This window comes from Mustela putorius, unplaced genomic scaffold (assembly GCF_011764305.1).
Source record: "Mustela putorius furo isolate JIRA1106 unplaced genomic scaffold, ASM1176430v1.1 tig00003987_pilon_pilon_pilon, whole genome shotgun sequence".
NCBI classification, from domain to species: Eukaryota; Metazoa; Chordata; class Mammalia; order Carnivora; family Mustelidae; genus Mustela; species Mustela putorius.
Window position 1 is genome coordinate 8037671 of NW_025422126.1, and position 24090 is coordinate 8061760.

General features: G+C 37.8%; 1 protein-coding gene across 2 annotated transcripts in view; it reads right to left on the reverse strand.

The window, feature by feature from the left end:
- The window catches only part of RSF1 (remodeling and spacing factor 1), a 163461-nt gene that overhangs the window by 14596 nt on the left and 124775 nt on the right, over positions 1-24090 (reverse strand). The window contains exons 6-12 of one of the 2 annotated variants that reach the window (XM_004781025.3): positions 21539-23304; positions 19458-19664; positions 12561-12665; positions 10664-10743; positions 5712-5766; positions 4050-4159; positions 322-389 (exon numbers count right to left, since the gene is read on the reverse strand). In XM_004781025.3, coding sequence (XP_004781082.1) covers positions 322-389; positions 4050-4159; positions 5712-5766; positions 10664-10743; positions 12561-12665; positions 19458-19664; positions 21539-23304 — 2391 coding nt within the window. Of the gene's footprint in view, positions 1-321; positions 390-4049; positions 4160-5711; positions 5767-10663; positions 10744-12560; positions 12666-19457; positions 19665-21529; positions 23305-24090 lie in introns of both variants that reach the window. The other variant, XM_004781024.3, reaches the window with a different exon arrangement.

Consider the following 24090-nt stretch of genomic DNA (forward strand, 5'->3'; position numbering starts at 1 on the left):
GTCATAAAACTGCTTAAAAAATAATTAGTAAGATCTGAGTCTACCCATTGACACTATGTCCACAAATTATTTTGAATCTCAGACATTTAACATCAGTAGAGAATAAAAAAATTTATACGCTTACTGCTCTAATCAGTGTTGTTTTTCTGTCTTTTTTTGAAAAGTAATCTCTATGCCCAATGTGGGGCTTGAACTCACAACCCCGAGAGATAAAGAGTCACATGCTCTACTGACTGAGCCAGCCAGGTGCTCCTAATCAGGGCATTTTAAGTTAACTTATTGGCCAACTCATACGAAGAAGAGGGAATGATAAACACATACCTCCTCCATCAGCTTCTTTGATATCATCTTCTATAGCTTCATCGATTGCTTCATCAAATTCATCAAATCTAAAATATATACAACAAGCACATCACAGCCCGACCTGGTACATGGGTTAAGAGGAGTTGCCTCTGAAATGAAAAAGGCCTGAATATAAAAATGCTCTCTGCCACTTCGGGGCTGTGGGACTTGGACTATACCACTTCACTCCTGTGAACCTCAGTTTCTTTTGTAAATCGGGATCTAACTCATTTTCAAAGATCATCTATACCAGGCATCAGCAACTATTTTGTACAGGGCCCAATAGGAACTCTTCTAGACTCTGTAGACTACACAGTCTCTGCCACACCCACACAGCCCTGTCACTGTGCTGCCATGGAGAATGTAAGCAGACTTTATCCATGGACACTGGGATTTGAATTTCATGTAACCGTCCTAAGATTTTCATCTCTTGGTTCTTTTTTCAATCATTTATTCATATAAAAACCATCCCTAGGTCACGGGCTATGGCTATATAAACTGGCAGTGAGCCAGGACCTGCTCCATGGACCAGTTTGCCAACCTCTAACTACACAAATCACACAGCAAAGTAAGTTGAATTAGTGTTCCAGAAGTAATACTAAGTGTGAGAACTACATGATTACGGTCATCGGAGATGATATTACTAATATTTCCAAAATCCATACATAGATGGTCAGAATTTTAGAACTAGGTAAAAGTACTTTTTCTCACAAAGGCCGTTGCCCCCAACTTAAACAAGACAAGTCTAGACGATCCTCAAGATTTCTTCACATACAAAACTTGCTAGACTTTAGACCTGAGGTGACCAAAAGGATAAAGTGGCTTGTCTAAAACTAAGCAAAATATGATCTTTAGTCACATGTGGCGACCTATATTTAAATTAATTAAAACAAAAAATTCTGTTCCTCACCAGGTGGATTTTAAGTGCTCCACGGCTACGTATGGCTACAATTACCAGGCTAGAGAGCAAAGAAAGAGCACCTTTCCATAACCATAGTAAATCACACTGGACAGTGCTGGATTAAAGGCAGACAATGGATTAACATCAGAGTTTAACAGCCAAATATTTTGTCTTTTCATAAGAAACTCATTATAGCTATGGATTTCCTCTCTAGGAAAAAAAAATCCACATAAACATAAAATTTTATCTCTAATTTCAGAGAAGCCAGAAGTTTCAGGTTAAGAATTCTTCTACAACATAGTATTTAATGGCTATATAGTATCTAATCTTATAGATGTATCATAATTTAAAGTTTACTTCCAATTTTTTGACAATTACAAACACAGCTATGAAAAACAACCTTGCAGCTGTAGCTTAGCTTTTCTTAAACAAATTCTGAGAAAGTAAAAATCTGTGGATCCACTCATTAGGCTAGAATAACAGATACAGATAAAGCCAGATACAGTGAACAGAAAACAACATTTTCTCACAATGGTATGTTTCAGTATAAAGTGGCAAAACAGCCTTTTCCTTTGAATGACTTCTACTTTCTCACTCACTGAAAAACTCGGTTTTCTTTGGACTTACAAAATGGTATCATTAAGAATAAAACATTCCACGCTTGCCTGGAGGATTTGTTTTTTTTTGTTTTTTTGTTTTTTTTATTTTATTTTATTTTTTTTTTAAAGATTCTATTTATTTATCAGAGAGAGAGAGGGGGAGAGAGCAAGCACAGGCAGACAGAATGGCAAGCAGAGGCAGAGGGAGAAGCAGGCTCCCTGCTGAGCAAGGAGCCCGATGCGGGACTCGATCCCAGGGCGCTGGGATCATGACCTGAGCTGAAGGCAGCTGCTTAACCAACTGAGCCACCCAGGCGTCCCTTTTTGTTTTTTTTAAAGATTTTATATATTTATTTGACAGAGAGAAATTACAAGTAGATGGAGAGGCAGGCAGAGAGAGAGAGGGGGAAGCAGGCTTCCTGCTGAGCAGAGAGCCCGATGCGGGACTCGATCCCAGGACCCTGAGATCATGACCTGAGCCGAAGGCAGCGGCTTAACCCACTGAGCCACCCAGGCACCCGGATTTGTTATTTTTAACATAAATAAGTAGCCTTGATTTATATCCCAGATGCAGAGCTCTGAATAAGGGATTGGATATGACACTCCACACATCGACTTCAAATTCTATGCTTTCAAGGAAACAGGAACCCATATCCCTATGGGGTCTAGATCTGATAAATTTGCCTTGAGCATAACTCTTCATTGCTTCTTTTACATTTCATCTAAACGCTACCCTTCCTCGGTATTTTATTGTAACTCTACATAACTCTACCTTATCATAACTCTATCATAACTCTTGATGGCCAAGGTTTCACCAAGAGATCTGTTGGACTATACGTCTGTTCTTAGTATTCTTGCTACCAATAAAACTGTTGGCTTTAAAGAGTAGAAAAACTGTTCTCCAAGGGTTGTAGTAATTTATAATATAACCATGAAGTTGATGAATTTTATCATCAATTTTGTTCTAATTCTGAAAAGCAAAATTATTTTCTTGTTCTTTTAATTTAATTTTTTAAAATATTTTATTTGTTCTTTTAATTTTAATGTGATTACTGAGTAAGGTCAAAAATTAGTTTCATGTTTATTGGTCATTTTTGCTTTTTCTTTCACAAGCACTGATTTGAAACCTTTGCCCATTTTATCAGCCACTATGCATATTTTCTTACTGATTTGTGGGAGCTTTTTAAGTATTTTTTTTAATTTTTTTTTTTAAAGATTTTATTTATTTATTTGACAGAGAGAAATTACAAGTACACTGAGAGGCAGGCAGAGAGAGAGAGAAGGAAGCAGGCTCCCTGCTGAGCAGAGAGCCCAATGCGGGACTCGATCCCAGGACCCTGAGATCATGACCTGAGCCGAAGGCAGTGGCTTAACCCACTGAGCCACCCAGGCGCCCCCGTTTTAAGTATTAAAGATTTTAATGTTTTGTCATGTGTTGCAATTATTTCTTTTAATTAAATTTTTTTTTTTTTTGCGTTTGAGAGAGAGAGAGAATGAGAGAGAGCACAAGCAGGGGGAGGGTCAGAAGGAGATGGAAAACCAAACTATATTTACTGATTCTTTCAAAAGACATTTGTGGAGCATTTACTATCTCTTGGTACTATGCTAAAGCTGCCAAGGGTGAAAGAATGTATAAAACAGACCTTCCTTACCTTCATGCTAACAGTCCAGTCAGGGAGAGAAATACTAATTCAGTAACTAAAATCACAATCATTAAAACCATGACAAGTACTTTCTAAGAGAAGAATTGGTTGCCATGAGGGCATATAATTGATTTGGTCAAGAGAAGGGTAACAAGCTGAAAGTAGGAGTGAAATCCTAGGTCGAGTAAAGAGCACACGCAAAGGAGCTGAAAGACGACTGTGGCTGATAATGACAGAGTGAGGGAAAATGTGGATGACACGGAGCTAAAAAGGTAAGTAAGGAGCAGACTCTATGGTGCCTGTAGGGGCCTTGTTAAAGGCATCGATCCTTATCCCAAGAGCTAGAGAAATCTGACAGAGTATATTAAGCAGAAGAGGATGACAGGAGCAAATTCACACTCTGAAAGGACCATGCTCTGAAGCCGCAGGATTCTACAGACAGCAAGTAACAAATATATACAAGCAACTAAAGAGCATTATAAAGGGAAAAGCATGTACTTTTGGGTCATTCTGGATAATTAAAAAAGACATTTTACACTTTCACCACTTTCACATATTTCATACCTGTAACTTATACATTTGCGTGTTCTTGTTGATCTCCTTTCAAGTAAGTTTGCTTTGGATTTTTTTGAATCTTTCTTCTTTTCTTCATGATCTTCAGAAAAATCTGGCTCCTGGTTTAAAAATATGGTAACAAACATATAGGTTATTAGGACAAAAAAGAAGATACTTGGAATGAATAGTTTTCTAATGTCTGTCTAGGCAGCACATGTTAAAGTTCCGAAAAAGTGAGGTTATCCCACCCACCCCCCAACAAAATGGAATGAACATGGCAATGCTAAGTAGAGAGATTCAAAAGAATACTGGTGATCAAAGGATGAAGCCCTTCTGTATTAAAATTCTTATGTTTCTGTGAGTTTATAATGAACTCTTTTAAAACAATCATGATGAAGTTTCTCCACTAATAGATTTTTTAACAAATAATTAAATTGAACACATAGAAGATACTCAGAAGATATGCTGAATCAATGAAATAATGGATTTAGAAAAAGAAAGAAGCATGGTGATGTAGTAACCTGTCTTGGTTAGTTAAGCATGTGATTTAATTAAGCCTGAATGAAAGTGTATACAAAACTAGGAACATTTCTTTATTTTAAATGAAAACCATGTTACATGTACTTTCACTCTTGGGATATAGTTAATGAGAAATTAGACTAATAAATGTAAAACAATATTCCTTCAAAGAAACCAACTGTTAAGAACAGATACTGAGATTTTTAATAAACACTCAGAGCACAGAATTAAAACCCAATCTCCCTAAACTACTCTTTCGTCACTTTCCATAAACAACACATAAAGAAGCTAAAATCTAATTACCCAGTATAATATAGTGTTAAAAAAATAAAACCACCCTGGAACATAAACCCCAGAGGGGTAAGCTATATAAATCTGATTTGAATGTGATAGTACATTTTAGGGCTATTAGCATATACGTAATTTTATTTTACTATTACTATTATTTTCTTTAGTAGACTCTACACCCAACATGGGGCTCAAACCTGCAACCCGGAGATCAAGAGCTGCAAGCTCTACCAACTGAGCCCACCAAGCAGTCCAGCATGTACTTAATTTTAATCATGAGGGAAAATACAGGTGATTTCCTTAAGGTCCTACCATTTCCACCTTTTTTTTTTTTTTAAATCTTATTTATTTTTTTGATAAACAGAGATCACAAGGAGGCAGAGAAGCAGGCAGAAAGAGAGGAGGAAGCAGGATTCCTGCCGAGCACAGAGCCCAATGCGGGGTTTGATCCCAGGACCCTGGGATCATGACCTGAGCTGAAGGCAGAGGCTTTAACCCACTGAGCCACCCAGACACCCCAACATATCCACTTTATTTTTTAAATCTTTTTTTTTTAAACATTTTATTTATTTATTTGACAGACAGAGATCACAAGTAGGTGGAGAGGCAGGCAGAGAGAAGGAAGCAGGCTCCTTGCTGAGCAGAGAGCCCAACGCGGGGCTCGATCCCAGGACCCTGGGATCATGACCTGAGCTGAAGGCAGAGGCTTTAACCCACTGAGCCACCCAGGCACCCCAACATTTCCACTTTTAATAAAACAGGTATACTATGTATTTAAAACAATTCACATTACATAAAGTGGGTTAAATTTTAGAACAATTATGGCAGTCTCTTCTTCAAAAACAGTACAAACGAGGAACTTACTTGTGGAGGAATGATGTTTTCAATACTGATACCCACATACACCAAACGTTCTTTCCTTTAAGTGAAAAACAAAAATGCATGCAAAATGAGATTTGCTAAAAATAAAATTATTATGAAAGCATTACTAACACAGACAATACTAAAATTATGATTTCATGGTAATAGCAGAGGCTAGCTAGGTCAGACATGTTAGCTACTCTCTATGGAGCTTACTGCACTGGTATCTGTGGTAGGCACAAAACTTTCTAAAGGTAAAAACTGTAAAAAGGTGTAACCAAAAATTATAGTCTTGGAAGTAATCATACTGATGAAATAAAACCTGTGAACTGAAGTAGACAAGGAAAATCCATGAGGAGAGTCATGCTACAACTCACTGACAAAGTGATTACACAGAACGTCAACCCCAGACAAACCAGATCTCTGTTCTGCTAGAAGTTTTCATATGCGTCTATACAAAACTATACTCTTGTGGTAATAAGTATCAATACTAAAAAAAGAGTTCTACACAATAGGATCATGTCAAGGTTTCAGGGAATGATACTAACACCATGCATTTGCAGAGAAGAAAAAAGGCATGCAGTCACATAGCGGGCTCTGCACCCTAGTTGCTCCAATGAAGATTATTTTTAGAGCCAGGTAACACTTCTTCACGTAATGTGGATTTAGAACACTAATGAGATCTCCATAGTTTCTTTCCACAGAAACAAATCCTTGTTGATTTTAATTCAACAAATTTCACACTAACAAACTGCTATACCCAATAGACATTTCTTTTCTGGTTCTCCGGAACATCATCTAATTCACCAAGGACAGATGAGCTTTTATATACACAGGCCAGTGTCCATTGAACTGAACAGAAATAATGAGCACTCTTCCTCTCTTTGCTTGTGACATTCCTTAGAGAAGGGCATTTCTCATCCAGTTACCTGGGTCCTTCAGAATGCAGCCTTCACTGCCCTAGAAACCCTTGGCTCTGCTAATAAGAATCTTATGGTCTTTTTGAGATGGGTTACAAAGCTCTTCAATCAAAAACTGGCATGTAAGAAAATGATAAAATTATTTTAATCAAAACCTGATTAAAAATAGTATAGTTAATGAATTAAAAACCAGGAAAGGCAAGAACAGTAGTAGCTGAAATTAGCAGGGAAGGCTTCATGGATAAGTCAGAACTTGAGTTCTGTTATTAAATATGTTCAATAGATATCTATCCTTATACTAATCAAGTTTACTGTTGTATTAGCTTCCTCTTTTATATCGCAAAAATTTCTACTTTCACTTGATTATTATCTCCCAAACTCAACTGAAAAACATTCGGTTCAAGCCCACCATGATTTGTGTCAGGCTTGGGAATTCCAAGGGCAAATAATACACGGTTCTTATCCTCACAATTATTTAGCAGCTGACTGTAGTCCATTATGAAAAGGTATAATGGAAACATGAAAAAGGAATAACTTGTTTGAAAAGCTGAGAAAGTTAAAAAAAAAAAGCTGAGAAAGTTGGAGGCTTTAAATAGGTGGTAACAGTTAAGCAGGCTCTTAAAGGTAGGTATGATTACTCATTACAGCATTCTCTTGCTCAGTAATCTTCTAGAAAGATATGTCTTCTGTTCCATATGTCTTCTGTTCACCACCCCCTGGCTCAATGATCATACTGGGCCCAGACCTCATTATTAGAAACCACACCCTTCCTAAAATTTCAACTTCAGGGAACCTATTTTTTGACGTCTACTCGCTCCCTTTCTGGCTCACACCCTCTGGTACACTGATTTCAACAACTCCCTAACTCCAGTGGGACCTCTATCCATCGACCCTAGCCTCTTTTCACTGTCCATTACTCCCTTGTGTCCTTACTTTCCCCCTTACCTGGCTTAGACTCCATGGTCCATCATTATAAATACTCCTTTGCATATACTTTCAAATTCCTTGTCTCTTTCTCTCCTTCCCTCTGTTACATTACCTGGAAAATTCCAACCCTGATTAAATCCAACTCTCTGCTAGCAAACACTAGTAAAAGAACTCTGGAAGTACAGAACTATTTGAATTCCCAAATAATTTCTGGCACCAAGTTCTGGAAGGGATGTTTACCAACCAGTTGAAGGGACTTCTGAAACATCAAATTTCACAGAGCATCACAGCTCCAGCTCTGTAGTCAGTTTCTGGCCAGTCACTAATTACTGATTGACAAATCCTTCTTCTTCACCATACTGTAGAGCCCTTTAAGGTAGAGACCACATAATACACTTCATGTTGATTACATTGCCTGGCATAAAGTGGATGCTCACTAAATGTTGGTTAAATGTTGAATAAATGTATGAACAAAGGGAAAGATGTTCTTGTGCTAGGATATAGAGAGTAACCAAGGCTCTATGGTTCTAGAATGAGTGCTAGAGAAATTGTTTACAGATTTTAAAAAGGATGAATAAAAATGCTCATTTTAAAAAACAAGTGAAGTCAACTAGAGTTTACAATTAATATATTATTTACTTTAGAAATATATATATTTTGCTGTTTAGAGCCCCTAGGATTCATATATATCAGGAGCTATTATATTAGGAGCTACAGATAAAGAAAACTTTGTTAACCAGGTTATTGGTAAGAATTAAAAAATAATAACAATAATTCAGTTAACTGGCTTTCTGGCAGACTATTCTCCCTGTAATAGTAACTTTCCTCTCCTTTCTGTGATGCAATCTCAAAAAGGATTTCATGTATGAACTAAAGCCACAATTATGGATATCCTCTTAAAGGATGACATTTAAATAAAAAGGATTACCAAAAGTAAAAGCAAAAGCAAATGAGTTAGTAATGGGAGACCAATAGTGTGAATAAGTATTGTGGCATATTTTAACATAAATTTTAAGTACCTCTTATTGCAAGAATATACCCTATAGTGAGGCAGTAGTTAAAAAATTTTAACCACCCTTTCCATAAAACTACTCATTTCTCAGAAGCGCAGGTAGATTTCAGAAAGAGTAAAGAAAATGCCTAATTTCTTATTATGATTTAATTTGAAGCATCCTTATTTAAACCTTTTCTAGTGTCAAAAATAAAAGCAGGAAAAACTGTTAATATCAAAATTATCCTAATAATTACATGAAAGACTATTATCCAGAGTTTCTAAATACAAAGGTATCTAGACAACTGATTTTTAAATAATTTTTTAATTTTTTATAAACATATATTATTAGCTCCAGGGTAGACAACTGGTTTTTAAAAATGAACTATTTTTATTTCCTAATCAACTTTAGAGATTAATTTTGCCTTTAAAACAAGTAGCATCCATTATAAAGCAGAGAGTTCAAGGTGACTAGTAAGGAAAAAAACCAGGATCTAGAGGCTGAACCCACAGAGTTCACGGTATGGGGGAATAAAGTGAGTGGATTATCAAATGAGCTAGCTGACTGTTTTAAAGCAAGCTAAACTGGAGGGAGAGGAAGACTATGAGAGGGCAAGTAAAGGTTACAGTAGCAGCAAATGAAGATAGTAAGACCAACCAGGAGACATTGTTTAGATTTTCTCATAATGTGTACAAATGGGCATCAACGGTTAAGCTTCTGAATATTCTCTTTTAACACCTCCACCACTTTCTTAGAAGGTATGCCCGAGTGCAGGCCTCACCAGCTCTCCTAGACCCCAGTGCAACAGTCTCAGCTCTAATTCCTTTTTACTGTTACCAGGGCATGTTTTCTGAAATAAAGATCTGGTTATACTTCTCTCTCTCCTTTGATGGCTCTCTTGCTACCTGTAGAGAATAATTCAAATCCCCCAGTCACAAACGCCAAGCTGTTCATAATCTGGCTTCAATCTGTGTTGACAACTTCATCTCCTACCACTCTCCCTGTCTCATGTCCACACTTCGTCTTTGCTTGTATTTGGCTCTTTGCCTGAAATATGCTTCTCTGCATGTCCAGCACTAAGTTATCTTCCAAGGACTTGCCTGATAGCCCAAACCCCTACCAGAAACTAAAATGGCCCTCCACAGTGTTCCTGTATTGCTCTGAATATACCATCAGTCTACCTTTCTATACCACTGGCTGATACAGCTATACTCTGACAGAGGTGAGTTCCATGTAAGGAGAGCTTCGTCTCACTCACCTTTTCTCTTCAGTCTGGTACACACTGAAGATGTGTTGTTTAGCATTAAACTACTATTGTTTAGCAATAAAATAACTGAAGAAGGTACAAATAAATACAAATAAACATAAATTGATGATCCTGATTTTGAGCCCCCTTTTAAAGACTGGATTCAACTCCAGTCTTACCTCCTCCAAGAAGTCTTCTACAACTGCTTTAAGACTACAGTGCAGTGGTAAATTGAAAAGGGAGGCATTTCTTGTAAGTCAGGACTCTTATGACACAGTTCAGCATTTCAATGCTCTTTATTTTATCGGTGTTAATTCTGTCCAACCAAAGAGATGACATGGGTAACTAGGCCAGTTCTTAGAATTTTCTTGTACTCACTACATACTTAGTAAGGTATATATCCTGCACAATAACTGCACAATAACAATATATTCAGAGTAGGTTTTGATAAATATTTTAGATCAGGAGTTGGCAAACTTTTCCTGTAAAAGGACAGATAATAAATTACACATGGCAGGCCAAAAGGTTTTTGTTGTAACTACTCAACTTTGCTGCTGTAGTGTTAAAGCAGCAACAGACAATATATAAACAAATGAGCATAGCTGTGTTCCAATAAGACTTTTTGGACAATAAAATTGGAATATACAATGTTCATCTGTCATGAAGTAAGATTCTTGTTTTGATTTTTTTCAATCATTTAAAAATGGAAAACAAACATTCCTAGTGGGAATAGAAAAATAAGGAGCATGCCATATTTGACCCACAGCACAGTTTGCCAATAATTACTTTAGATAGATATATTAACCTATACTGCAAGACAGTTTTACTAACAAATTCCCAAGTAAAACATTAACACACATATCACAATACCTGCGTTCAGCACGTTCCTTCTTCTTTAAGGCAACATCCAAATCCTGCAATTGTTCTTCTAATTTCTCACACAGTAGTTTCTGAAAGAGCAAAACAAGAGTATTATTTCTTTTCTTTATTTTCTTTTTTTTTTTTTTAAGAAATCACAAGTAGATGGAGAGGCAGGAAGAGAGAGAGAGAGGGAAGCAGGCTCTCCGCCGAGCAGAGAGCCTGATGCGGGACTCGATCCCAGGACTCTGAGATCATGACCTGAGCCGAAGGCAGCGGCTTAACCCACTGAGCCACCCAGGCGCCCTCTTTATTTTCTTCTTAAAAGATTTTATTTATTTATTTGACAGACAGAGATTACAAGTAGACAGAGAGGCAGAGGGAGGGAGGGGGAAGCAGGCTCACCGCTGAGCAAAGAGCCCAATGTGGGGCTCGATCCCAGGACCCTGAGATCATGACCTGAGCCAATGGCAGAGGCTTTAACCCACCGAGCCACCCAGGCGCCCCTATTTCTTTTCTTTACAGAAAGCTCTAAACCCAGTGCGGGTCTTGAATGCCTGACCCTTAAATCAAGAGTCTACTGACTCAGAGCCTGCCAGCTATCCCTGTGATTGTCATTTTTAACACCTTTCCACATACATTTATCCCTTGCATGCTAGCTCATGGATACCATGCAATTCTGAGAGCTGAAGAGGGAGGCCACACAGTGAAAGAACACTGAGAAGGTCCTTGGGTTTAACTACATACAGAGATGACTCAGCCTCTACTGAAATGAGGATGAGCACAGTATCTCTGCTGCGGAAACTCCCAGCCTCATCCAGAAATACATTCTATGCCTATGTTGCTGGTGGTAATCAACATTTAAAATAGCATCTGGGGTGCCTGGGTGGCTCAGTGGGTTGAGGCCTCTGCCTTCGGCTCAGGTCGTGATCCCAGGGTCCTGGGATCAGGTCCCATATCGGTCTCTCTGCTTCAGCAGGGTGCCTGCTTCCCGCACCCTCCCCCCCACCTCTCTGCCTGCCTCTCTGCCTACCTGTGGTCTCTGTCTGTCAAGTAAATAAATAAAATCTTAAAAAAAAAAAAAAAACAGCGTCTGGCTCAACACGTTTACATGACAGTCATGAAAAAGTCTTAAGAATCCCACAACATTTTTAAGGGAGAAGGTTCTATGTACAATACAATATAATGATGCCAATCACTACTTTTAAAAAAAAGAGAATGGGAAAAAATTATACAACCACGCCACAAGGTGACTGGGTTAAAACAGAGGTGAAGAATATATCTGATAAAGCTATGATAAGCCAAGGAAATCCACTTTGATGGGAACTTCAATAAAACCCATCATTTTTAAAGTGAGATGAGCCTGGACTTGTGACAGAAAGGACCCCTTGAGTGCAGTGGCATAAAAATAGTCTGTTCTTCAGCTTCCAAAGGAAATTCACCTGAACCAAGATATAAGAGAAGTATAATCCATGTTTCTATTCACAGTAGCATCACAGTGGTACATAATTCATAATACCATCCATAAAACTGACAAGAAGGAGGTAGGCAGAAATGAAAAAGAGGATGAAACAAAGGGATAAAGAAATTTATTTCTTCCCTCATATATCATTTTAATTTGGGGCTATTTGTGCCTGTAACATATGTTAAGAAAAAAATGTATCAGAGATTATAATTTTATAAAAATTAGGTCTTCAAAAAATGCTTTGGTAGGGGAAAAAAAGGCCTAAAAGTTATTAATAAAAGGTAGTTTTTTTCAATAGTCTCAAGTTTCACAGAATTTTAAACAAAAAGGAAACAGTATATACCCACTGCTTTGAAAATGAAAAATGTTTAGTGGCCGTCAAAAAGTATTATTAATTGGAATATAAAACTGAAAGACTAAAAACAAAGGTGTTCTGGATCTTACGTGTTGGCAAGGGGGGCAGAACCATTCTCCGTCTGGGATGATCATCAGGGGAGGGCGAAGGCAGGCAGTGTGGTACCCACTGTCACAAGAGTCACACAGAAGAATCTGAAACAAACCACAAGTTAAAGTCAACCTAGTTCTATGACTAAAATTCAGTGACTCTGAAGTTAAAGACATTTCAATATTTCTTAATACTATACTAAGAAGTACCCTATATCAGAGTATCTTTATTTGCATAAAACTAAAAAAGCTCTGCTGAGATCTAACACGTCATTTTTTTTAAAAAAGTAAAAAATTTTGCAATATGTTAAACTACAAAATTCAGTAAAAAATTAAGTTTTTTTTTTTTTTTTTTTTTTTAAAAAAAAGATTTTATTTATTTATTTATTTGACAGAGAAAGAATGAGAGAGAGAGAGAGAGACAGTCAGAGAGGGAAAACAAGCAGGGGGAGTGGGAGGGAGAAGCAGGCTTCCCGCAGAGCAGGGAGCCCGATACGGGACTCAATCCCAGGACCCTGAGACATGACCTGAGCTGAAGGCAGACGCCCAACGACTTAGCCACCCAGGTGCCCCAAAAATTAAGTTCTTTTTTTAAAAAAGATTTTATTTATTTACTTTAGAGAGAGAGAGAGAGAGAGAGAAAGAAATAGCAGGAGGAGGGGGAGGAGTAGAGAAGGATGGGGAGGGAATCAAGCAGATTCCATGCTGAGCAGTGCCTGATATGGGGCTTGATCTCACGATTCAGAGATCATGACCCCAGCCAAAATCAACAACCAGATGCTCAACTGAATGAGTCACCCAGGAGCCCCACAAGTTCTTCTTTCCTTCTTTTAAGATTTTGTTTAATTTTATATATTTTTTTAAAGTAGGCTCCCTGCCCAGCACGGAGCCCAATGTGAGGCTTGAACTCATGACTCTGAGATCAAAACCTGAGCTGAAACCAAGAATCAGACAAAGCTGACTGAGCCACCCAGGTATCTCAAGATTTTATTTACTTATTTAATTTTTAAAAGATTTTATTTATTTGTCAGAGAGAGATCAAGAGAGCACACAAGTAGGGGGAGCAACAGGCAGAGGGAGAAGCAGGCTCCCTGCTGAAACATACATGAGCCTTTTTATCATGAAAATTCAAACACGAAGGGACAAAGGTATGAGAATGGAGCTATACTTAGGATCATCATGTTTACAAATAAAGGGTAATAATAACTAGACCCAAGTTGTCATTTTATATTATTTAAGATGAACAATTCTCTTAAAATGTACACTCAGAAATGTTTAACTTAAAAAAAACCTTATTTTTAAATGATGTTAGATTCACAGAAGAGTCGCAAAGATAGTAGAGTTCCCTTAATTCTTTTACCCAGCAGGGGCGCCTGGGTTGCTCAGTGGGTTAAGCCTCACCTTCGCTCAGGTCATGATCTCTAGGGTCCTGGGATCAAGCCCCGAATCAGGCTCTCTGCTCAGCAGGGAGCCTGCTTTCCCCCTCTCTCTCTGCCTACTTCTCTGCCTACTTGTGATTTCTCTGTCAAATAAATAAATAAAATCTTACAAAAACATCTTTTTTTTTTTTTTAAAGATTTTATTTATTTATCAGAGAGAGAGGGGGGGAGAGAGCGAGCACAGGCAGACAGAATGGCAGGCAGAGGCAGAGGGAGAAGCAGGCTCCCTGCCGAGCAAGGAGCCCGATGCGGGACTCGATCCCAAGACGCTGGGATCATGACCTGAGCCGAAGGCAGCTGCTTAACCAACTGAGCCACCCAGGCGTCCCTTACAAAAACATCTTTTACCCAGCTTTCATTAATGTTAACATCTTACATAACCATGGGACATTTATCAAAATTAAGAAATGAACATTAGGGGTGCCTGGGTGGCTCAGTCGGTTAATTGCCTGCCTTCAACTCAAGTCATGATCCTGGGGTCCTGGTACTGAGCGCCATGTTGGGCCCTCTTACTCAGCAGGGGGCCTGATTCTCCCTCTTCCTCTGCTCTTCCCCCTGCCTATGCTCTTTGTCAAATAAATAAATAAAATCTTAAAAAAAAAAGAAATTAACTTTAGTACATTACTATCAACTGACGAACAGACCTTATTCAGATTTCACCAGCTTCTCACTGGTGCTCTTTTTCTGAATTCAGAATGCAGTCTAGGATATTATATTGCATTTAATCATGTTTCCTCAATCTCCTTCAATAGTAATGGTTGCTTGGTCTTTGTTTTCCATGACTTTGACAGTTTTGAAGAGTACTAGATACTACATGGACTGCCACTCAGTTTGGGTTTGTTACGAGTTTTGGAGAATACCACAGAGGTGCTCAATGCATCAAATCTGGGGATATGTGATATCATCATGACCTATTACTAATAATATTAACCTTGATCACTTGGTTATGGTAGTACCTGTTGGTTTATATCACTGTGAAGTCACTGCTTTTCACTTTCCATACTTATTCCAGTCTAGCCCACACTCAAGGGGAGGAGAATTAAGCTCCACTTTCTGGAAGGTGGAGTAGCAAAGAATTTGGAGGTGTAAGCTAAAACCAACCACAGAAATTAATAAATTTCACCCATTAATTTTAGCACTCATCAGTGCTACATCATTGCTTTTAATGACCGTACTGTGGTGTTCTAATGATGATTACTTACTTCCCTCATGCCTTCTACTATTTGGAATTTTTCTGTAAAGAAATGTCTTTCTCCCCCCATTTGTTTGTTTGTTCAGTCACTTCTTTATATCAGAATCAACTAATAAAGATTTATTTTCTTTGGCTTAGAATCTAAAACCATTATTTACTGTTCAACTTCCCCTAGCCACAGGCACTTGCTAATTCTTTCAGATTGGCTCCTTAGGACTCATTTGCATCCTTTTTTTAAGGCCCTTTTAAACTTTCTGACATTATGGGACACTCCAGGTACATCCTGTATTTTCCCTGCTCAAGTCCTTAAATTAGCCATTTCTCCTGGAAGCCTTAGTTCCTTTACTGGAGAACGGTATTTAGAAATCAACATTTGGAAGTTACCTGCATGGCTCAGTCAGTTAAACGTCCCAACTCTTGATTTTGGCTCAGGTCATCATCTTGGGGTCGTGGGATCCGAGCCCTGCACTGGGCTCCCTGCTCAGTGTGGAGTCTGCTTGTCCCTCTCCCCTTGCTCCTCCCCCTGTTCTCTCTCTCTTTCTCAAATAAGTAAATAAATGAAATCTTAAAAAGAAAAAAACAAATAAACATCTGGGTGCTGAGTGCTATGGTATGAGGCATCATTGCTTCTAGGCTCTCTCAGAGAACAGAGCTATGATATAAATGCATATAGAGCAATCCATGTATACACACAGATCTATATTAAAGCAAGCAGGAGTTCATACCAGTAACTCCAGCTCTAATCCAGTACCACAGGACGCATTCTAGCCTTTGATCTTGCTCATCTGACACTGAGAAAACTGGCTCCAATTGTCCACACTTCATTTATTTGTTCAACTGTAGTATATATGTAAAGCAGTTTCTAAATTGCTAACATGAACCACAGTGGCTGGAATGGGTAGAGGAGGGCAGTGTGATGTGCACCAGTGTGCAGCAATTTAAAAGTGAAAAGCTGCTTCCCCCCTTCTTACAATGCATCACAATTTGCTGCCACTACCCAGAACTCAATACTAAGTCACATCAGTGTTTTACTTAAGTCATACCACTGACTGATCACACAGGCATATGTGGACTAACCTAGGCACCTCCTTTCATTTATCACATTGTTTGCATGGTAAAATGCAATCTAAATTTCAAATAACAAAATTAAAAGTAAACTTTTGGAATGTAATATATTTAAAAAGTGATGTTTGTCTCTATTTTGCAATAAAGATAAAATTCCGTTAAAATAAATCCTACTGTGTAAGGTTTCCAAACCTTGGCCAATGATCCATTTATTTTGACTAAAGCATCTGGAACACCCCACTGAATTCTAGACTCATCAATGAATTTATTGCTTTCTTGCTGTAAGTTCAGTGAGGGCAAGGACATGTCTTTCTAATTCAGCGTCATTTCTGTACCACTTAACACATTATAGTTACTTGAGATTTTGATTTATGATTATCTTTAAACACTGGGCAAATGGAATCCACCACACTTGGGATCTTGATCCAATGTCACTCTTTTTTGGCATAGTAGCCAGCAATGGGATTTTTTTTTTTTTTTAAAGATTTTATTTATTTGACAGAGATCACAAGTAGGCAGAGAGGCAGGCAAAGAGAGAGGGAGGAAGCAGGCTCTCTGCTGAGCAGAGAGCCCGATGCAGGGCTCGATCCCAGGACCCCGGAATCATGACCTGAGCCGAAGGCAGAGGCTTAACCCACTGAGCCACTCAAGCGCCCCCAGCAATGGGATTTTTAAGAGCAGTTATTAAAATAACCAAATAAATGAAAAGTCCTGTGTGTGTGTTCCAAGAAGGGTACAACTTTCTCCATCTCTTTAACATCATTTCTGCTCACTTCATTTTACTTCTCTTTTCCTCTCACCCCTTTGCTACTGACATCTACTGCCTCCTCAGTCAAAATGCACACTCTTGGTTTAAAAAGATATTACAAATGGAAGGGAAAGAACACAAGTGTTAATTTTATTTTTTTAAGATTTTATTTATTTATTTGAGAGAGAGACAGTGAGAGAGAGCATGAGCAAGAAGGTCAGAGAGCGAAGCAGACTCCCCATGGAGCTGGGAGCCCGATGCGGGACTTGATCCCGGGACTCCGGGATCATGACCTGAGCCGAAGGCAGTCGTCCAACCAACTGAGCCACCCAGGCGTCCCACAAGTGTTAAGTTTTTATTGGAGGGCAGAAAAGACCAAATATCAAGTCTTATCATGGCCTTTCTCTACACAAAGATCATTAAAAAAAAAAAAAAAGATTTTATTCATTTATTTGACAGACAGAGATCACAAGCAGGTAGAGAGGCAGGCAGAGAGCGAGGCAGGCTACCTGCTGAGCAGAGAGCCTGACTCAGGGCTTGATCCCAGGACCCTGGGATCATGACCTGAGCCGAAGGCAGAGGCTTTAACCCGCTGAGTCACCCAGGCGCCCCTCCACACAAAAATCTTAACTTTCATAGCCTGATGATCATAAAAATTCTTGGAAGGATCTTCTCAGCACAATTTCAACATCTATTCTCAGAGCTAATGTCACTGTCTGCTTCTAAGCTTTATCATTTACTTGAACCCTCTGAAACTAAGGGAACAGGATAAACATTACTGATAATTTAATTTCCAGATAGACTTTAACCTTAAGGAAGAGGAAGAATAAGTAAATCACAAATAGCTTTAAGATAGCACACCAGGGTGTCAGGAACTGTATGTACTAAGCCAACTTTACATAACTTATTAAAAACAACCCATAGCAGACAGTCTCTCCTCTGCTGTCCTGCCCATCACTCCCTTATGGTTATTCAATAAACTTCTTTCTCCTTTAAAAGACAAACAAATAAAGAAACAAACAGCACTCGAAAGAAGTATGTGGTAGTATTTCCATTTTATAACAAAGCAATTAAGATACTGAGAAGAGAGCACCTGTTAAGTGGCTGAAGTTGAAACCATGCTGGTCTGGCTCCAATGCTTTTCCTATCACCCCACACTGCTTTATAAGAAAATGAGCCTTGGAGAACTAGCTCACATGAATTTTCCATATTTTATTGGATTTCGAGAAGTTTCGGCTACATAAAATTCTACCTACGTGGAAGCATCTTTCTTTATTTTTCTTTCTTTCTTTTTTAAAAAAGATTTTATTTATTTGACAGAGATCACAAGTAGGCAGAGAGAGGGGGGAAGCAGGCTCCCCGCTTAGCAGAGAGCCCAATGTGGGGCTCGATCCCAGGACCCTGAGATCATGACCTGAGCTTGAAGGCAGAGGCTTAACCCACCAAGCCACCCATGCGCCCCTTTATTTTTCTTTCTACTTAGTAGCTGGAAATTGCCTTGAAAGTCACATCTATTCAAAACAGACCAGTTGCCCAGAATTGGGCATAAAGAGAATGTTTCTTCAATAGCCTCTTTAGAAAGATCTTATGAAATGCAAAAATTATATAAACAGGTTAGGAACTGAATTTCCTGATTTAGGCTACTTTTAAAGAACTTAACTTCCTGGGTAGGTTCCACTGTCAGTATTCTTCTGAAAATACCTGGTAGAGAATTTATCCTCTACATTTGGGTTTTTGGTTTTGTTTTGTTTTTGTATTGGAACTCCCCATTTTCTAAAGTTTAAAGCCCTACTAGTTACTACTTGACTTAAATGTTACTTTATTTATTTATTTATTTATTTGTTTTTAAAGATCTTACTTATTTATTTGACAGAGAGAGACCACAAGTAGGCAGAGAAGCAGGCAGAGAGAGAGAGAGAGAGAGAGGGAAGCAGGCTCCCCCCTGAGCAGAGAGCCCAATGCGGGACTCAATCCCAGGACCCTGAGATCATGACCTGAGCTGAAGGCAGTGGCTTAACCCACTGAGCCACCCAGGTGCCCCTTAAATGTTATTTTAAATGTTAAGTGACTACTTGACTTAAATGTTGTTACAGAAGGCAATAAGGCTTTTAGGCCTTACCTCTTTAAAGTTGGCCCTTCAGAAATATCATTATAAATAAAAGGGAAAGAAGAAACATTTAAAGAAAAAGAACAGAATAGAAAAATTTGAATGAATTCATTGATCTGTGAGAAGAGGTTAGGAGTGTATCCTTAAGTAGAAGAAATATCTATAAACCAAGTAGAATGAAAACAGAATTATTATTGGAGAAATAGAAATTAAAGTTATTTTGTGCAGAAAAGCTGTGCAGCATTAAAAAATTTCAAATCATGATCAAACCCAGAAGAGGTGGCTACTTCAGGTAACCACAGCATGCCAGTAAGATGAATATGATTCATTTAGCTCAGGTACATACTAGCTCAGGATGGTTTGGAAGGCCACATTTTTTGCATGGTTCATCATCATCAGCTAGGATGGCTTCTTCGCTTTCCTTTTCTTCCTCTTCCTCTGAAGCTGCAGATGATTTTTCACTGTCTGAACCTTCACTTTCATCATTGCTAGAATATTTCCACCTGCCACGTGTTCGAGAACCAGTCCATCGAACTTTGCCTTTGGGTTTTACCTTGTAAAAAATTAAAAATTGGAATAATTTGGTATAATAAGAATATAAAACAAGCTTCTCATTATATGCCCATTTTTAGTCAAAATACAAGAAGAAAATGAAAAATTACTATACTTTCATTACAGATATATCTACTATTAAATTTTGCTACATATTTCCAGTATTTATTCTACTTTTGTTGGGGGGAGTTTATAATGAACATTCTATTTTGTAAGTATTTTCCCTAGTCATAAAATATATTATTAACCTCACTGTATATGACTGTATAACATGCCATCACACAGCTGTATTTGTCTAATCCTTTACTATATAGACATTTAGGTAGTTTCCCAGTTTTTCACTTTCATAAAATATGGCTCCTCATAAATATAAACTTTTATAAATCTCTGTGGTTAGGATAAATTCCTTGAAGAGGATTCTGGGTCAAAGGCCACGCACATTTTAAGGGCTCTCTAATAGAGCACTGACTATAGTTTCACCTACTGTTATATAAAAGTTTAAATTCCCATATTAGAGATGAATTTAAAAATTTTTTTAAAAATATTTTATTTATTTATTTGAGAGAGACAGAGAGAGAGAACATGAAGGAGAGAGGTCAGCAGAAGCAGACACCCCGCCGAGCAGGGAGCCCGATGTGGGACTCGATCCTGACACTCCAGGATCATGACCTGAGCCGAAGGCAGTTGCTCAACCAACTGAGCTACCCAGGCGTCCCCAAATTAAAAATTTTTAAGGATCTGAACTTCAAATAAAAATCCTAACAAATATTAAAATCTACTATTCAGAAAATAAGTTTATAATGTTATAAATTTTTTACTACCTGGTTTCAATCTTTTAATTAATATTTCAGTTCATTCCTACAGTAAAGTCCCCATCAAAGACCAAAATGATTCTAACAACAGAAGGAGAAATATTTTTAAAGAATTAAAAATCTAATTTCAGGGAACAAAGGATCACTTAAATTAAAAGTAGCACTTTTAATTATAACAAACTCCTATGAACTAGCTATAGATTTGTACTAGATTTTGCTTAGAAGAGTCATAGAAAAAAGAACTCTGGTTTCTAAGACTAATGATTAAATGCGGGAAGACAGACACTCTCGTACATAGTAATGTGAGAGTATACTAATGGGGCCTTTTGGGCAGGGCAATGTGGCAACAGCTATCGAAAGTTAAAATAAACACATGCCCCCTGACCCAGCAATGCCAATTCTAGGAGTCTATTCTAAAGAAATACTCACTTATGTCCAAAAGGATCTTCAATGCAGCATTGCCTGTAATAGTGAAAAATTGGAAACAACCTAAATGTCAATCAATAAGGGAGTGATTAAATAAACTGAGGTACATCCATACTATGGAATACTATGTATCCCTCAATCACCAAAAGGTAGACTACATCTACTGACATGGAAAGAGTTCAGAGACACATTGATAAGTGAAAAATCCATAGAAAAATGAACATATCCAATCTATTTTATAAGTGAATGGGTAAATATTTATGAACATACACATGAATGTATGGAAAAAGAATGGGGAAGAGATGTATCCCAACTGTTAATAATGTTTATGCAGCATTTTGATTTTTTAATCCTACAGGTTAAATATTACCTGCATAGTTTTTTTATAAAGAGAATATATATTTCCACATTGCCTGTAATAGAAAAAAAGTTTAAAAGATGACAAGATTATACAGTCTGAAATTTAGTATCTGGGGATAACTAGTGAGAAAGACATCTCGGATACAGGAATAAAGATACCTTTTTTTTAAAGTGCTCTTTATAACTTCTTTTTGGCCAAAATAAAGAGCTACACTTAGGCCAAATTATTTCTAATAAAAATTAAAACTCAGAATAGGAGAAATTTTACCTTGCTTACTTTAGAATTCGTATCCTTGTCCGTTTTTTTCAAGTTTTCTTTTTTGTCTGCTTTCTGCAGAGCTGCTGACTCTTCATCCACTTCATTTTCTCCTTCCCCTCTTTTTTTATCAGCTTTCTGGTCTCTGATCTCAGCCACTTTTGCTGTGGGTCGAGATATTCTTGGAGACCTCCTTAAAGTACGACCCACATTTGTTTTCTCTTCTTCCTTTTCTGTCTTCTCTTGCTTGGTTTCTGGTTCTAGAACTTGGGGAGGGGAATCTGGCTTCTTCTTCCTACTGGATATCCTAATTGTTAATTTGATGCCCTCTTTCTGCCTTTCAGAGGTTATCTCAGTGTTTTCTGAGGCAGCGGTTTCTTCTTCAGGAACCAGCTTATATTTAAATTTGCTTTTTTGCATAGAACCCTTTGTCTCAGAAGGATCCTCTGTGCCCGAGGTCTGGGCATTGCCCAGATGATCTGTTTCTACCCTGGTGGATTCAGAATCTTTTTTTAGAATTTCTGGGTCTGATTTTTCTAGGGGCTGACCTTCAGCAGAACTTGTGCTCTGACATTCCACCACTTCCTTTTTGGAGGCTAACTTCTCACAGTGGTCAGTCATGTTAGATGGTGCCAAAGTTTCAGCTGATTCAGCTGCCTCAGGAGAGACTGGCTTTACTGAATCTAGAGTATGCTTTGGAACCTCCTCTGGTATTGGACTCAATCGTTGTGTGTCCTTATCAAGAGAAGTCTTTTTGGACTTCTCTAACTTTTCAAGACATTCTAGAACTTGTGGGTGCTTATCCTTTTTACTTTGGGGAGACTTCTCATCAACTTTCAGGGTACAAGATTCAGTAGCAGATAAAGCAGTTTTCAAAGAGAGATCCTTGGCCATCTCAAGAGTCTCAAGAGAGATTTCCATTTCCGCAGGACCTGTTTCCTCCAACTGCCCTTTTTGGTTTTGGGATTCTAAGACTGATATTGATCTGTCAGCATCTTTCTCTACAGGGACCACCTCCTTCTCAAGATCACCTGTTTTCATATTCGTTAGGACAGAATTTAAGGACTCTGCTCCATTTCCCTCAACAATGACACTTCTGTCTTTAGAGGGGCTACAGCTATCTTCTTTTGTATCATAAAACCTTGTCTCCATTTGTTCTGTCTTAAAATGTTGAGTTACCTTTTCATCACTAAGTTCTCCATTTACCAGTTGTTTCCCTTCATGACCCAAAATAGTGATTGTAGAGATCCTTTTACAAGTCTCTTCCTCTTGTTTTATTTCATCTTTCAAAAACTCTTTTGTTGGAGTAACTGATTTACACAAAGGTCCTTTGATTGGACTGTCAAAATCATCACTCAGTTTAATTTCTCGTTTTTTCAGTGGTATCTTAGCCTGCTGGTCATTTTTAAGTTTCTCAGTTTCTTCAGTAGACTTCTCAGTGATTTCCTGAGAAGACCTAACACTGCCACCAAACTCTAGCCTCTCTGGCTCTAGTTTCTCCATACTACCTTTGATATCTTTAGGATCTGCTCTAAATTCCTTTACTTCGACTTTGGTGGGTTTGACATTTTCCTTGAAGGAATCACTTTCTTCTTTGATAATCCTTTTTTCCTCACTTTCTGGCAAAGGTTTTTCTAGCTTGACTATGACCGGCAGTTTGACAAGTTCCTTATCATCTTCTTTTTCTATTTTCACAGTAGCCTCTTCTAGAGCACTGGGTGTAGAACAGTTTTCTGAATCTACTGGCTGCTCTTCACTTTTCATCTTTTCATTTTCCTTCTGTTCCTCTAAAAATCAGAAAAAAATTTACATAAATCAAATCATTCAAGATTATAAAATATAAAAGGGTAAATGTAATAGATTTTCCCATTTGAAATTTCCCTCTTAAAAGAAGTCTCCTGTTAATGGACATCTGACCAAAAAAGAAACATAAAGCAAAAAACAAAATACCCCAAATCTGACAGTGAAGGAAATTACCAAACCTGAAGCAAAGCTTCTAAATATTAACACTTATTCAGAAAGATTCATGTTTCTGCTTTATACTTTTAGCTTCAGTGTTCTCAATGGAATGCAAATGTTTATACAGTTCAAATAATTTATTCAAGCTCAAGTGATGGCTCAAAAATGTGAACTAAAAATACTACATAAAACATTTACAAAAGACCATATTTGTTTTAAAAACTGACAAATGTTCTTTCTTGTAAGTCACTGAACGCTTCATTTCATTGAGGTAACGTGAGCATGGCAGTGGAAAAATGTTTGTTTTATGCTTTACACAGATTATAAAAGTAACACAATTCTATACAGAAAACGAGACATCTGCCCACAAAGAGAGTAAAAGGTCCATAATCCTAATGCCCAGAGGCAATCACTATTACTCTTTTAGGTTACTTTGTTCTAGTTTTGTATATTTTTGACGAAGTTTCAGGATCACGGTACCCCATTTTTTTCACTGAAACACTATCACTTTCTTATGATATTTAATGCCTTTTATGAAATCAGACTTATATAGCAATCCTCAATGTGGCTATATTACAATTTACTTTATCAAATGTCAATAGTGAACATTTCAG